This window comes from Mytilus edulis, chromosome 5 (assembly GCF_963676685.1).
Source record: "Mytilus edulis chromosome 5, xbMytEdul2.2, whole genome shotgun sequence".
NCBI classification, from domain to species: domain Eukaryota; kingdom Metazoa; phylum Mollusca; class Bivalvia; order Mytilida; family Mytilidae; genus Mytilus; species Mytilus edulis.
Genome location: NC_092348.1, coordinates 29,837,385 through 29,852,573, shown reverse-complemented (window position 1 = coordinate 29,852,573; position 15,189 = coordinate 29,837,385). Strand labels below are relative to the sequence as shown.

General features: G+C 34.4%; 1 protein-coding gene across 2 annotated transcripts; it reads left to right on the top strand.

Moving 5' to 3' along the window:
- Positions 1 to 320: 320 nt before the first annotated feature.
- On the top strand, positions 321 to 14,933 carry LOC139523400 (single-strand DNA endonuclease ASTE1-like). Of its 2 annotated transcripts, none has more exons than XM_071317424.1 (2): positions 321 to 600; positions 12,974 to 14,933. In XM_071317424.1, the coding sequence occupies exon 2, from the start codon at positions 12,982 to 12,984 to the stop codon at positions 14,839 to 14,841; it is 1,860 nt and encodes a 619-aa protein (XP_071173525.1). In that variant the 5' UTR covers positions 321 to 600; positions 12,974 to 12,981; the 3' UTR covers positions 14,842 to 14,933. The 2 variants fall into 2 exon arrangements, with proteins under 2 accessions (XP_071173525.1, XP_071173526.1); XM_071317425.1 differs by having other exon boundaries at positions 600 to 729.
- The last annotated feature ends 256 nt before the right edge of the window (positions 14,934 to 15,189 follow it).

Genomic DNA, 15,189 nt, shown 5'->3' with positions numbered 1-15,189 from the left:
CATTCAAAAGGGAGTGGTAAGGTCAGAAAAAAATCACCGCAAACTTATATTTTCTTAGTTTTTCAACGCTATCAATCAATTTATTTTTTCCAATATTTAACACTATAAGGTATTGGGGAAATTTGGATTCAGAATATTCTTTTGTCATCTGCTTGCCTAGCTTGCCAAGATTATCCCCCCCCCCCCCCCCTTTTCCCCCACCCCGTTAATTTGGGATAAGAACATACCCCTCTCCCGTTTTTAAGTTAAACATTAAAATTTACCCGAACAACATAGCTAGCGACACAGGATCAATGTACACAAAAATCAAATCACTCCCCGTGCCACTTATTTTCCTTTTCTGCTTGATTTATATTTTAAAACGTGAATCAGCTGAAGGGGAGATAATTGCGAGACATTGACTTGCATTTTCGGGAAATTAATTTTTACAATTTTCCGGAATTCGGTTTATGTACACATTGAAAGAGATTCATTGAAGATATCCATACGATATTAAGTAGTGCATCGTAGTTTTATTGTATAATATGTATGTCAAGGAAATGATTGTATCTACGCATTAAGATAAAAAATACACGTAACACTCTAACTTTATAATACTAGGTAAGTTTATCATATATTAAACTAACAAATGTAATTCATTTACAATTGTACGCTTCTGAATCATTTGAAATTCTGCCAACTGTGTTTTATCATCAATGATGATGTTTTGAATGGAATATAGAAGAAAATGTAAGTTTTAATACGTATTTTTCAGGATGTTCACAATACTCTACATGTAAAGCCTTTCTTGATCCTGAGTATTACTGGAAAACACGATTTTGAGTAAATGTACTTGCTTCAAACGTCGGAGAACTGCATACTAAAAGTTTGGCTTTTTTCTTTGGATGCAAAAATATTAAGGGTTCTCTGGATTTTCCTTTCACTTCATGTAAGGAGTATTTATTTTATAAAATGCAATATGATCAGTGTCAGTATAAATACGAAAAAAAACATACATGTGTGTAATACAAATGTGCTGATCGATGGTATCACATAAATACTACGCGGAAGTTTGAATGAAACTTTTCCAAAGCCGTGTTCTCCATTGAGATCAACTGACAGTCAAATAACCCTTTACTCTAGCTAAAGCAAGCTCCAACTATTCACTTGCGTTTTTTTGGGAAGTGGATAGAGGAGGTTGACTTCTTTCGGTCTGACATTTTTTTCTGCCTGATAATCCATCATAAAAGTTATCAATATCACATCTCAGTTTATTGTCGGCTTTGTTTAATGTCCTAGATAAATAAGGCCGTTAGTTTTCTCGTTTGAATTGTTTTACATTTTCATTTTGAGACCGTTTAAAGCTGACTATCCTGTATGGGCTTTGCTCATTGTTGAAGGCCGTACGGTGACCTGTAGTTGTTTATTTCTGTGTCATTTTGGTCTCTTGTGGAGAGTCGTCTCATTGGCAATTATATCTCATCTTTTTTTTTTTATATGTATTGACTTCCTTGACAACTTTTTTGTACATATAAATAATAAAACGTAGTTTTTAGTATATCTTCTACGCCTTGTTTTTTTGTCCATTTATTCCCCCATTATCTACATAAGAAAATGACTGTACATACCAAGTCAGGAGTATGACTGTCACAGTTGTTATCACTTCGTTTGGTGTGATTGAGATCTTTTTTACCATTTGATAAGGAACTTTCGTTTTGAATTATCTAAAATATAAAAAATCCCGAATAAACTTTATTTGATGGATGAACAAAGTATATTGGTCATGTTTAGAAGATGACTACCATTTGATTTTCGGGGTTGGGGTGAATATTCTTGCCTGGTAGCTGAAAGATAAACCTGTTTGCTAAACATAAATAATATGCACCACACACAAATCTGCAAGAAAAGAAAACTTTGACAAAAATTTCAACAATGTAAGGTCAAATGAAATATAAATTAAAACTTAGTCAAAACATAACAGTATCAATCCAATGATCAAATGATTTCTCAAAAACCAAAATGAAAAACAAAAGTGTTTTCATTTTTCGTTTTTGATCTTTCCAAAACCAAAATGGAAATCAAAAGAGTTTTCGTTTTTTGATTTCGATTTTCGATTTCACTAAACAAAAATGTACACATGGTACATTCGAATTCAATTTCTATATTTTATTTTGTTTACTGTATTTTAATTCTATGATTTTAAACATACAAATACAAAATTATGTAATTGATTCTTTTCATTGAAATCAGCATTAAATATAGATGATCAGTCAACCTTTTCATATGTCAAAATTTGTATTGATTGCGACGTCAAGGTTTTGTGAAATAGAACCATGAGCTTGATTCTTCCTTGACAACAACCTAATATGTTCCTTATCGCATTGACATGTCATGAAACACTTCAAGCATTTGATCCAAATATACCTGTTTTATGACCGTAAAGAAAATAATGTGAAAGTTTAGGTAAGATGGTTGTTTTTAACTCACTTACTCGCTCACTGACTCAAAGGGCGAGTGTGAACTTTTCTCTTATTACACTGTTTATCGTCGGTCGTCTGTTGTCGTCCGTTAAATTTTATAAAAACTCAATTGAGTACTACTGGGCCAAATTGAACCGAACTTATCCAAGTTATTTAGGTGGGTTTTTTTTAATAAGGCTGATTATTACGGTGGCAGAATGCGGCCATGAAAGAAAAAAAAATATGTTGTTCCCTCAAGATACTATGTCGTTCCCTCAAGATGCTATGATGCAAGGTGCTATGAAACTGTGTGTGCGCATGCGCGAAGGAAACATCTACCTTGAAGAGCTCCGAGAAAAATTGCATCAAAAACAGATTTTGAAGTGTAACAAAACCACAAAACTCATCAGACCTTACATATTTATAATTTATATATATTTATTCGTTTGAAAATTCCAACGATGTTCTTTTAAACGTCAAAACACAGTGGGGTTGGTTGCCAGGTAATCGTAAACAAAACAAAAGATGGCGGCAATCTTGAAAATCGTCAACGTCTCTATATGTTTATCAGTCTTCAAAATTAATGAATTGAACTCTCAACATTCCTATCCATTTGTGAGATATTCCTTACGAACACAATGTTCAACACTTATGATCAGCTATGTCCTCAAACAAAACTCCAATCTAAATCATGGTATTGAAATGTTACCTAAATCACCGTCTTCTGCGTGGACAAACTTTACACTTATATGTATCCTACTTGCGGGAGATGTCCAATTAAACCCAGGCCCGTCTATATATCCATGTGGATATTGTGAAGTGCCAGTTACTTGGGAACACAAACATGCAATATGTTGTAATGAGTGTAGCATTTGGTATCACTCAGACTGTCTGGAACTTAGTGCCTCTAAACTATGTAACATACAAAATATTAATGTGTCTTGGATATGCTGTAAATGTAGTACCCAAAATGTGGGGAGCTTCACATACCATTCTTATGAACTAGAAACATCAAATCAATTTAGCATACTCAGTTCAGTATCATCATTACTGTCCACAGACTCTATGTCAACAATACCATCAATTGACTCTTCATTCAGTCCATCAGTATTTAGTAGTCCAAAACCAAGAATACTTAGTAGCACATCTGAAGAATCATCATCAAGAGCCTCAAAATCAAAATCAATCAGTGGCCTAGAACATAAACAACAAAACCTCAGAATCCTTATGACAAACTGTCAAAGCATCAGAAATAAACGATCAGAACTAAACGAAAGCGTTGAATACATAAAACCTGATGTCATCATAGGGTGCGAATCTTGGTTAGCAAACGAACACCGAACTGCAGAAATCTTTCCAAATGGGTACAACAAAAATGTTTTTCGCAAGGACAGAAATAAAAACGGGGGAGGTGTATTCATTGCAGTCCATGATAAATTCACTACTTCCGCAGTTGAAAACAGTGAAAACGATTGTGAACTACAATGGGCAGAAATACAAACAAAGACCAAATCAGTCATAATTGGTTCCTACTACCGTCCACCAAATGCAAGCATAGACGCACTGCATAACCTCAAAACATCAGTACTAAATGTGAGTGAAAACAGCAAAGATAAACCTATTATACTTGCAGGAGACTTTAATCTTCCGCATATTGACTGGAACAACAACACAGTCAAAACTGGAAAAGCACAAGTATAACATCACCAAGAACTACTTGAATTAATTGAAGAGTTTGGTATGGAACAACTACAACTAAAACCAAGCCGGGAAAACAACATCCTTGACCTATTTCTCACAAACCATCCAAGTCTTGTAAAGTCATGTAACACACTACCTGGAATATCAGACCACAACATGATTGTTCTTGATACTGACCTAAAACCGCAGTATAATAAACCAAAACCAAGAGAAATATATGTTTATAAGAAAGCAAAATGGAAGGAGATCAAAGCTGACATTATAAAATTTGGCGCTGACATCATCAATAGTAACACCTCTGTTGAAGATAAGTGGACCAACCTTAAAAACGGTATAGAAACAACACTCAACCTTAATGTACCAAGGAAAATAACAAATAAGAGACATAGTCTACCTTGGCTATCAAACAGCGTAAAAAAGAAAATTAGGAGAAAACACAAACTATTTCAGAAAGCTAAACACACAGGAAAGCCAGACGACTGGGCAAAATTCAAACAACATAAAAGAGCTACACAAAAAGCTGTACGACAAGCTCACTGGCAGTATGTCAACACAATCCTAGATGCAGCTTTGGCGGAAGGCAATAGTAAACCTTTTTGGCGATACATAAAGTCCAAACGTACTGACAATATAGGTGTAGCTGGAATTAAAAAAAATGGAATTTTACATCAGGACAGCAAATCCAAGGCAGAATTACTAAACGACCAATTTAAGTCGGTCTTCACCAAGGAAAACGCATCAGATCAACTACCACAGACCCATGAATCAAAATACCCAAGTATGAAAAACATCAACATCGAAGTACAAGGAGTAGAAAAACTATTGAGAAACTTAAACATCAGCAAAGCTAGTGGACCAGACGGCATCGCAAATAAAGTATTAAAACTGTGCTCAATTGAATTAGCACCAGTAATGAGTCACATATTCCAGCTCAGTCTAGACTCAGGTACTCTTCCATCTGACTGGAGAAACGCTAACATCAGTCCAATATTTAAAAAAGGAGATAGACATACAGCGGCAAATTACCGACCTGTATCACTTACCTGTGTTTGCTGCAAACTCCTTGAACACATAGTTTGCAAGCACATCCTGAAACACCTGGAAGCACACAATATACTTACCTCACTTCAACATGGTTTCCGTAGTGGCCATTCCTGCGAAAGTCAACTTCTAATTACTATGCATGACAGCATGAAATCCTTTGATGCCAAGAAGCAAATTGATTTAACCATACTGGACTTTAGTAAGGCATTTGACACTGTGCCTCATCGAAAACTCCTACACAAATTAAAGAACTATGGAATTGATGGTAATACAAATGCATGGATTAAATCATTCCTAATGCAACGCCAACAGCGAGTTATCGTCGAAGGAGAATTTTCTTCATCTTGTTCCGTCGACTCAGGGGTGCCCCAAGGAACTGTCCTCGGTCCCCTTCTTTTTCTATGTCATATTAATGACTTGCCGCTATGTGTAAAATCACAAGTACGTCTGTTTGCCGACGACTGTCTTCTGTATAATACCATTGAGACACCACAGGACCAACTCCAAATACAGAAAGATCTAGATTCACTTGACAACTGGGCAAAGGACTGGGGTATGCGTTTTAATGCCAGTATAAATGCTATGTCATGTCAATTCACCGTAGCAGGTCCCCGCTCACATACAGTTATACACTAAGTAACCACATATTAGAGCAGGTCAATGAAAATCCATACTTAGGTGTAATTATTAGCGATAATTTGAAATGGTCATCACACATAAACAAATTCTGCAACAAAGCCAATTCTACACTTGGATTCATCAGACGGAACCTTAAACACTGCAACAAACATTTTAAGGAAACTGCCTACATCTCGCTAGTTCGATCAGTCTTAGATTACTCAGGCACTGTATGGGACCCATACCTACAAAAAGACATAAATCGCATAGAGAACATACAAAGAAGAGCAGCTAGATTTGTTTTCAAAGACTATAGACGTACTAGTAGTGTCACCTCCATGATGAAAGACCTTGGTTGGAAACCTCTTGTGGAACGAAGACGAGAACAACGACTGGTACTACTGTATAAAATAGTGAACGACCTGGTAGCCATCACCACTGAACATCACATAGAATTTAATACTAGACCATCCAGAACTTCTAACGTCAAACAAATAAAACTTTTATCAGCAAATACTGACATTTATAAACATTCTTTTTTTCCACAAACTATCATTGATTGGAACTTACTACCAAATGCTGCCGTGAACTGTAAAACTGTGGAAAGTTTTAAGGCAGTTATATCGCGCGACTAGACATCAGTGGCGCACACACATTTCCTGGATAAGTTTTACTCAGTATTTTGAGTTCATTTCCAGTATTATACAGATACAGATGTCGTTCCCACAAGATAGTTATCTCGTTCCCTCAAGATACTATGTCGTTCCCTCAAGATACTATGTCGTTCCCTCAAGATAGTTATCTCGTTCCCTCAAGATAGTTATCTCGTTCCCTCAAGATAGTTATCTCGTTCCCTCAAGATACTATGTCGTTCCCTCAAGATGTTATGTTGTTCCCTCAAGATAGTTATCTCGTTCCCTCAAGATGCTATGTCATTCCCTCAAGATACTATGTCGTTCCCTCAATATGTTATGTTGTTCCCTCAAGATAGTTATCTCGTTCCCTCAAGATACTATGTCGTTCCCTCAAGATACTATGTCGTTCCCTCAAGATAGTTATCTCGTTCCCTCAAGATAGTTATCTCGTTCCCTCAAGATAGTTATCTCGTTCCCTCAAGATAGTTATCTCGTTCCCTCAAGATACTATGTCGTTCCCTCAAGATGTTATGTTGTTCCCTCAAGATAGTTATCTCGTTTCCTCAAGATACTATGTCGTTCCCTCAAGATATTATGTTGTTCCCTCAAGATAGTTATCTCGTTCCCTCAAGATAGTTATCTCGTTCCCTCAAGATTTTAAAATTGTATTGATATATGATTCATTTCGCCCTTCGAAACGGAACTGTAGACGTGGCCAGATCCCAAAAGTAGAATATTTGCATAATAATAATGATATAATAATTCTGTATTTAAAGAGAATAACTGAGAGGGGATAGGAGGTGTCCTGATCCAGAAATCCCGGGCTTAAAAACACGAAATCTCGAAATCCCGAATTTAAATAAAGTAATCTCGACGTCCCGTAATCCGAAAAAAAAACAATTCCCGGATCCGAAAGGGTCAATCCCGAAATCCAGAGCTTAAAAACACCCGATCCCGGATTCCCAGTAAAGGTAGCACTCCACAGTTAGATGTGTAGTTTCGCATTTTGGCCCCTGAGGATTTTTCAAATATAAGAGCTAGTGTGCAATAAAATTCATTTTTGGATAGCTGAGTATTAAAATAGCCTCCGTATTGGGTTTATATGAACATCAAGATCATATAATGTATGTAATATAGGCTGTTTTCTGTATGACAGTCCGTATTTGTATGTCCATACCATACATTGGTCTGGCAATTTTTGTAATGTTTTTTTCCAACTTTTTGTCGCACGAACTTTGTGATTAGATTTTACGAAAAAATGAGGCGAAAGACACCCATTTTTTATTTGATCATTGGGAAGATTTATGAAAACAGTGTCTAAAAAGGTATCACTCAAAAGCATTGAAATTCTAGTTTGATCCAAATTTTGGGGGGATATGTTACATGCATGTTTACCCCCTTTTTGCAATATTTTATGGTAAATAAATGCAGAATGTTGCCATGGATACACATAAAAGGAATTATTTTTCACCCTTTTAATATTTGAAAATTAAATCTAAGGAAGATACGGATTACATACATATGCACATGTACTACACAAACAGTTAGGTTGATGTATTAGAAATCCAGGAATAGGAGATGATAAAACATTTTGTGGCTCATTTTTAATTTTATTTTCTAAGAGGGTGGTAAAAGGTTATTTTCGTGCAACGTTTTCGGCCTTTTCATTTTATGTGTTTTCGTGATTTGGTGTTTTATTTCTCGTTTTCTCGTGTTTGGTTCGATGTGCGTGCTTCGTATTTCCCCTTATTTATTTTCCGTGTTTCGTGTCGGTGGTCTTAATTTCTCGTTTTTGCATTGTTCCGCATTTGATTAAAAAGTGAATTGGAAGTAACTCCACGTCTTTACTCCACCGTTTCGAAGTTGGAAATAAAGAATAAATCAATATAATTGTATTGCTATGTTGAGGGAACGTAATAACTATCTTGAGGGAACGACATAGTATCTTGAGGGAACAAGATAACTATCTTGAGGGAACGACATAGTATCTTGAGGGAACGAGATAAATATCTTGAGGGAACGAGATAAATATCTTGAGGGAACGAGATAACTATCTTGAGGGAACGACATAGTATCTTGAGGGAACGAGATAACTATCTTGTGGGAACGACATAGCATCTTGAGGGAACGACATAGTATCTTGAGGGAACAACATAATTTTTTTTTCTTTCATGGCCGCATTCTGCCACCGTAGATTATCCTACCTGTCATTGCTGCCGCGACTAAAAATAGATCATATGGTAAAATGCAAGTGTAGTATCTAATTTTGAACACCGTTTTCTCTATCTATCTTCATATTTCCGCACTCAGTCACAACTTTAACTATTACGTGCCGTTGCATGCGTGGCTTATTTACAATTTAAAAGAAATAAATTTGCAGTAATATTACGTTACATTGCATTGGTGCTTAGAAAAAAAAAAGTAAAAATATAACAGTGATTTAATTAAAAACAAAATTGTGGATTGTTATCCTATGTATATTTCTTGGAAAAACTATGTACATGTTTAATATGCAGTTTTTAGAATATTTGTGAAAGAGCAGATATAGAAATCTGCTCTTTGAAGCCGTCGACTGTTGTACAAAGGATTGCTGATGTAGGAAGTAGTAGGTTCCATTGTACTATTGTATGTGGATAAAATGAAAACTTGTAAGAATCTTTATTTGTTTGAATTTGTTTAAAGTGGTTGGTATGTTTATGTCTTGTTCTACTGTCTGATTTAACGAGAAGATATTTAGGGTAGATTGCTATGTGTTGGTGTATGATCTTATAGAATACCACTAGTCTTGTTTGTATACGTCTCAATTTTAATGTTGGCCACTGTAAGTGATCAAGCATATTTGAGACCGAGCTGTTATTGTGATATCTATTACATGTATAGTGAGCAGCTCTACTACATGAACATACATAAAATTGCATGAACCGGTGGCAGACACGTCCAGAACGTCAAGATCAGCCTTCCGTCCGTTTAGACAAAAACTGTTAGATTCTGAGGACTCCTTATAGTTGTTATTGCCCATATAATTAACTAACGATTTCCATCGTTTTTGTGGTTTCTGTATGTGTTAATGTCCTTGTTTTACCATTTTAAAAATTTTAGGTTCTTAGAAAGAAACTATTATATATGACAACAAAGACCAAGATTACAAAATGATCATTTCTAAAATTGTCAATTGACTCATCATAGGAGTCATTGCGCTTGAAAGACGCATTTTGCCATTTTCTGTTATTTTTTCTGTTAACTAGAATAAAGAAGGTGAAAAATTGTCCAGCAGAATATAAATGATCAATCATTATAGGTATAGGTTTTTTCCCATGCTTAATTTATAGAATAAAAGAATTAGTCAACACATTTGGAGTTACTGCTCGACGAATCGCCAATTAGCCCATTAGAGAAGTTACTGCTCTTGCAAGACATTGAACCCATGATTGTTTGACATTTACGATGGATAGGGTGAAAAATGCTTACCAAAAGTGTACAGTAAAAGAAGATCTACAAGTAATTCACTTTGCCCGAATTAAAAATTGGCAGCTTATATGAGTTCTTGTCCTTGAAAGATGCACTTGGTATCAGTCAATTTCGCCGTCGATTACCCTCCGACGCTAATCTGACCAATTATTTAACTAGTGGTTTTTTTTCTTTCTTTAATGAATATAAACCAAACAAGTTGTTAATATTGACTGTAAGGCGAATTGCAAAATAACGTTTTCTGTGCAGTGTCTTACGATATATTGATATTTAATATGTTATTGATAACAACATAGTTAATAACAAGGGTAAATCAAAGTACTGAAGTACTGAACATTGGATGACCGCAAGTTCTTGTGGATGGTCAAAAGCACATGTCACAGAAAAAGATCACATCTCTATACTTGAAACTGTGATTAATGTACAAAGATATATTTTTTTATGAGACATGTTCGTGCGTAGATAATGAATAAATGACAGGAAATTCAACCGCAACGTAATAACTACATGTAAAACATTATATTGTAGTGATACAAATCAGTATACCTGGGACTATTATACTAATATGATAATAATCCCAGAGTATACACTGGATTGCTGTTATATATTATATTAATATAACAGTTACATGCATATATAATTTTCATCCATTTGTATATCATTCTATTCTACTATTCTACTATTCTAATAATAGTGCAGCGCAAGTGCATGTTGGATACTCTACTGTGAAAAAACGATTTTTCTAAAAGGCCATTCATATTTTCCCGCAAAACAATTGCAGAGTTACTGGTCCTTGCCGGGAGTGTCGCAAAACGTTCTTGAGATATTCTTCCGCAAGCTTTTAAACATTTTAGGTATGTGTGCATAGATATTTTATCAATGTTTTTTTTACTTTTATATATATATATATCTAACGACCAAACATTTTCATATTATTAATTTGTGTTTTAAAATAAATATTTATAGGTATCCATTGAAAAAAATGAATTTAGAACAAGCGATAGGGAATTTTATTTTGCACTAGATAATGTCTGCGAATCTATTATAATTCTTAAAGATCGGTTGAAAACCCAAAACTAATTTGCATAAAGGAAATTTAGGCGATAGCAATACATTGGAATGACCTTAAGGTCATCTCGATGTAAAAATGGTGTACAAAAACGTACATATCAACGCGTTTGTACCCAGCCTATAAATTAGCGAAATTTGGAATACATGGCAAAACAAATATATGCCGTTGATTTTATTAAGATGTCATCACTGTGTACCCTTATTGGTTGCTGTTTTAAAAGGCATACACTGTTACTTTAACCCACATTATTCTAAATATATCCATGTGTCTTTATATATATATATAGTAACTGCTAACAACTGTTTTTTAATTCGTTGAAAGGGTGAATTCTCAAAGTTCAATAATTACATTAGATGTATGTTTCATCATAATACGTTATTCTGATTGGCTAACTGCACAGCACGTGTTATTCCTAAAGCAATTGCATCACTCAATAAAACTTTTCATTCATGATGACAGGTGGTCCCACAATAAAGTGCACAGGTGAATTAAATAAAACAATTATAAAATTCGTGTTTTCATGATCATAGCTAAAAAATGTAATTGTAAGTATTAAATGCTTCTTTTTGTAACTCCATAGGGTTGTAAAAGCGTTGACCTGGCGCACATTTTTAGTATGTTCATACAAAATGTACTTCGGTCAACGCTTTTACACCCCAATGAAGTTACAAAAAGAAGCATTCAATTCTTAAATAAAACACATAAATTGATCTTTTGTGCGTTTTTTTTTGTATGTATACATGTACATGTAAATTGTTTAATTTAAAATTTCTTGGATCTTTAATGTATTATATAATTCCTTGTTTAGATGAAAGTGACCGAAATACTTGTTTGCATTGAAAATAAGTGAGAAATGAATTATTCATTGCGTTTCGTAATTATTTTCTAGTCACTGTATGTTATTAAGAAATATTTTGTTTTTGTAAGGGTTTTTTTACCTGAAAAAAATCTATCACGAGAGAAAAATCATGTCCCCTAAAAATATCGATATGTAAAGAATTCTTTGAATGATTTTCATGATATCAATATTTTTTAAGTCTTGTATGATTGTTCGTATGCTCTATTTCCTCACCTTGAACTTTGACGACTTGACTGTGTTTTTCTACAGCTGTTTGTTAAAATGTCTGACCAGATGAACAGTTTCGTTTGATAAAAAAAATTACAATTTGGTCAGAATTTTGAATAAACTACAATAGGTGGAAAGCAACACTTAAAGTCAAGTCACAGTAACATAAAAACAAATTGCCTGGGAAAAATATGTTTCATTTGTTCAATGTATTAAAATTGACTGCATCTCATATCTGATGTAAAGTCGGAAATATAAGAAATTAATGCATATTTTGGTATTTCAACTTATAGCACGATTTCTTTAAAAGCATGGCATAATTTTTTTTAAACGACCAAGTTGGAAAACAAAATGCCGTACATGATATTGTATAGCAGGTTCATGTACCTAGACTGGATTAGTTTTTACAGATATTCTTTAAAAAGAAACCATCTTTTTCCAGACAAAATTTAAGTATGTATGATACCACGTTATCATAACATAAACATTTGTCTGGGAAAGAAAATGAAAAAACGTTGAGAATCTTGCCAACGGGATGTCGGAGGGCGATGGATCTCATTTTTTGGGTTTCTAGTGCGCGGTTTTGAAGTACAGCACACAGTTTTGTCTTTGTTTGCTACTTGTTGGCATACAAATTTTAAGCACAATATATTAGAATTATAATCTTTTCATAAGGTCACCTCGTTAGAATGGTAGAAATGATATAAACTTCTTGACTTGCTAATATTTTATTTTTATTTTTCTCCACTATGTTAACGTTGGTACTCAATTTCCTGTGCCGATGATATATACACAGTGATACATTGCTGTTTCTCTTACTTCAACTGGTATGCCGTATTTGTTGTTTTGGAAACATGATGATTTACACGACAGTAAGAACAGTCTATTCTAAAAAATATCAACAACTTTCTATTTATAGTTTGTATTGTAGGCTGAAGAATGGGAATTCCAAGCATAAACAATCTTGTGAAGAAGAACCCAAGCTTTTGGACGATATCACACTTTCAAGACATAGGACTGGTGATCGACGGTCATTGTTTAGTCCAATTTCTGTATCAATATTCAGATATTGATGTCATTGGAAATTATAATGAATACGCAGAAAAAGTAGAAATATTTTTTAAATGGCTTCTTAATCGCAGGATAACACCTTTTGTTGTTTTTAGTGGAGCTCTTAATATGGATGACAAGGAAATCGGAATTGTATTAGGCAAGACTAAACACCGTATTGGAAAACCAGACGAAGGTATGCCAATTCTTGTCAAGCTTACTTTCATTAATGTATTAGACAAACTTAGAATCAACTACGTAAAAAGTGATTTTGAAGCTGATAGAGATATACAACAAATAAGTAACGATTTAAAATGTCCAGTGTTGTCGTCTAATAATGACTTTTTTGTCTTTGATGTCCAGTTCGGTTACATACCATTTGATTCATTACCGATTAAATCAATTTTGACTGGAGATCAAAAACCCTCAGTTGAAATCAAAATATATTTCTATAAGAACTTAGTGAAAAAATTTCCATATTTAACGCATAAAATGGCGCTATTGGCGACAGCGCTCGGTAACGATATCTTTCCCAAAAATTCAAACGCTTTACAATTAGCCTACCATAGTGATAATTTTAGACTTCCCGAGTGTATGGCTATAACTTCAGATGTATTAGAAACTTCATGTGAACGTCGTTCTAGTGAACCTTTTTTTATAACAACGAGAAAGATTTTATATTGGATAAAACGCTGTAAAGATGTTGAAAGAGGGAAAAAACAGTTGCAATATTTCTGTAAGGAAGACAAGAAAGAAGAGGAAAAACTCTTCCGTTCCATAGAGGTATATACAGAAACTGGAAACTATACGAGTTATAACCTTCATGACCTTATTCATAGAAGTAATGGGAAGGGTTTCTGTCGACCACCATTTCCATTCGGTATTAGAAAGTGGATAATTGAACATCACCGCATGGGTAAAATTCCAAACTTTATAATTAACACAATAATACACAAGAGAAACATTCTCAAGTGTCAATTAGAGGGCACACATGATACCTCCTCTCATGATTGCAGTCTGTCAATTCGAGAGGTTATATATGCCTTATTGGTAGGAACTGAAACCAGCATTACAGAATATGATCGAAAAAAAGACAGGTTATGGAAATTCTCAAGAAAGGGGATTATAAGCACTACAGGAGTACTCAAAGATTTGCATATACCGGAAATGTCGTCTGCAGTAAGAATCCAAATATTGAGCTCGGCTTTGTGTTGTTCAGTACCTTCTGATAATACAAGCGGACAACTAGAACAAACACGCCTATTTTTGATGATTACAGCATACTGGGCAAGGGTCGCTGAACCGTCTGTTAATACCAACTTCATCAAATCCGTTCTTATTGGTTACGTTTTATTTTCTGCAAGACACAAAGAATTCCAACCTGGTATTAGAATTTTTCGAAAGCTTGAAAACTTGCGCTCCGAGGTAACAAAGTTTGCTGATGGAAGAATAAAATCGTACCGAGATTTCATAGTGAATATCGTATATACTTTTGCACAGTTTCAGTCTTGTATTTTATATACAACACATCTTAACAGACTTTTGCAATGTCCCCTTGAAAATGTTAATCCTGCTATTGTTTTCAATGGTTCATTTCTACACAAAATGTATTATATCCTGAGTGAGAATGAAGACATTATTGCAAAACATTTAAATGGATGTGATGTTTATGTATGGTTTAACCAAATGTTATATTTTTTACAAGAGAACGTTTGCATGAGAAGCGCATATGTTGCAGAGGAGTTGTGAGAGATGATATGACAAACATTGTCATTTGTCTGAGCAATAATATGTATTATTGATATTAAATTTATGTTATTATTAAACAGTTCTTGTTTCAATTGTTTATCTTGCAATTCGGAAAACAATATATTTCTTCTCTAGCTATATGAACTTAAAATAAGTTATGTTTGGGAATTTTTGTCGGATGATCGGACTCCTTTGGTTTTTCCCCTACAATACAGGATATAATAGCTGATGTTCAGTGGTTGTCGTTTGTTTATATAGATTAAACCGTTGGTTTTTCTGTTTCAATGGTTTTACTCTTGTTATTTATAGGGCCCTTTACAGCTTGCTCTATGATGTGAGCAAAGTCTC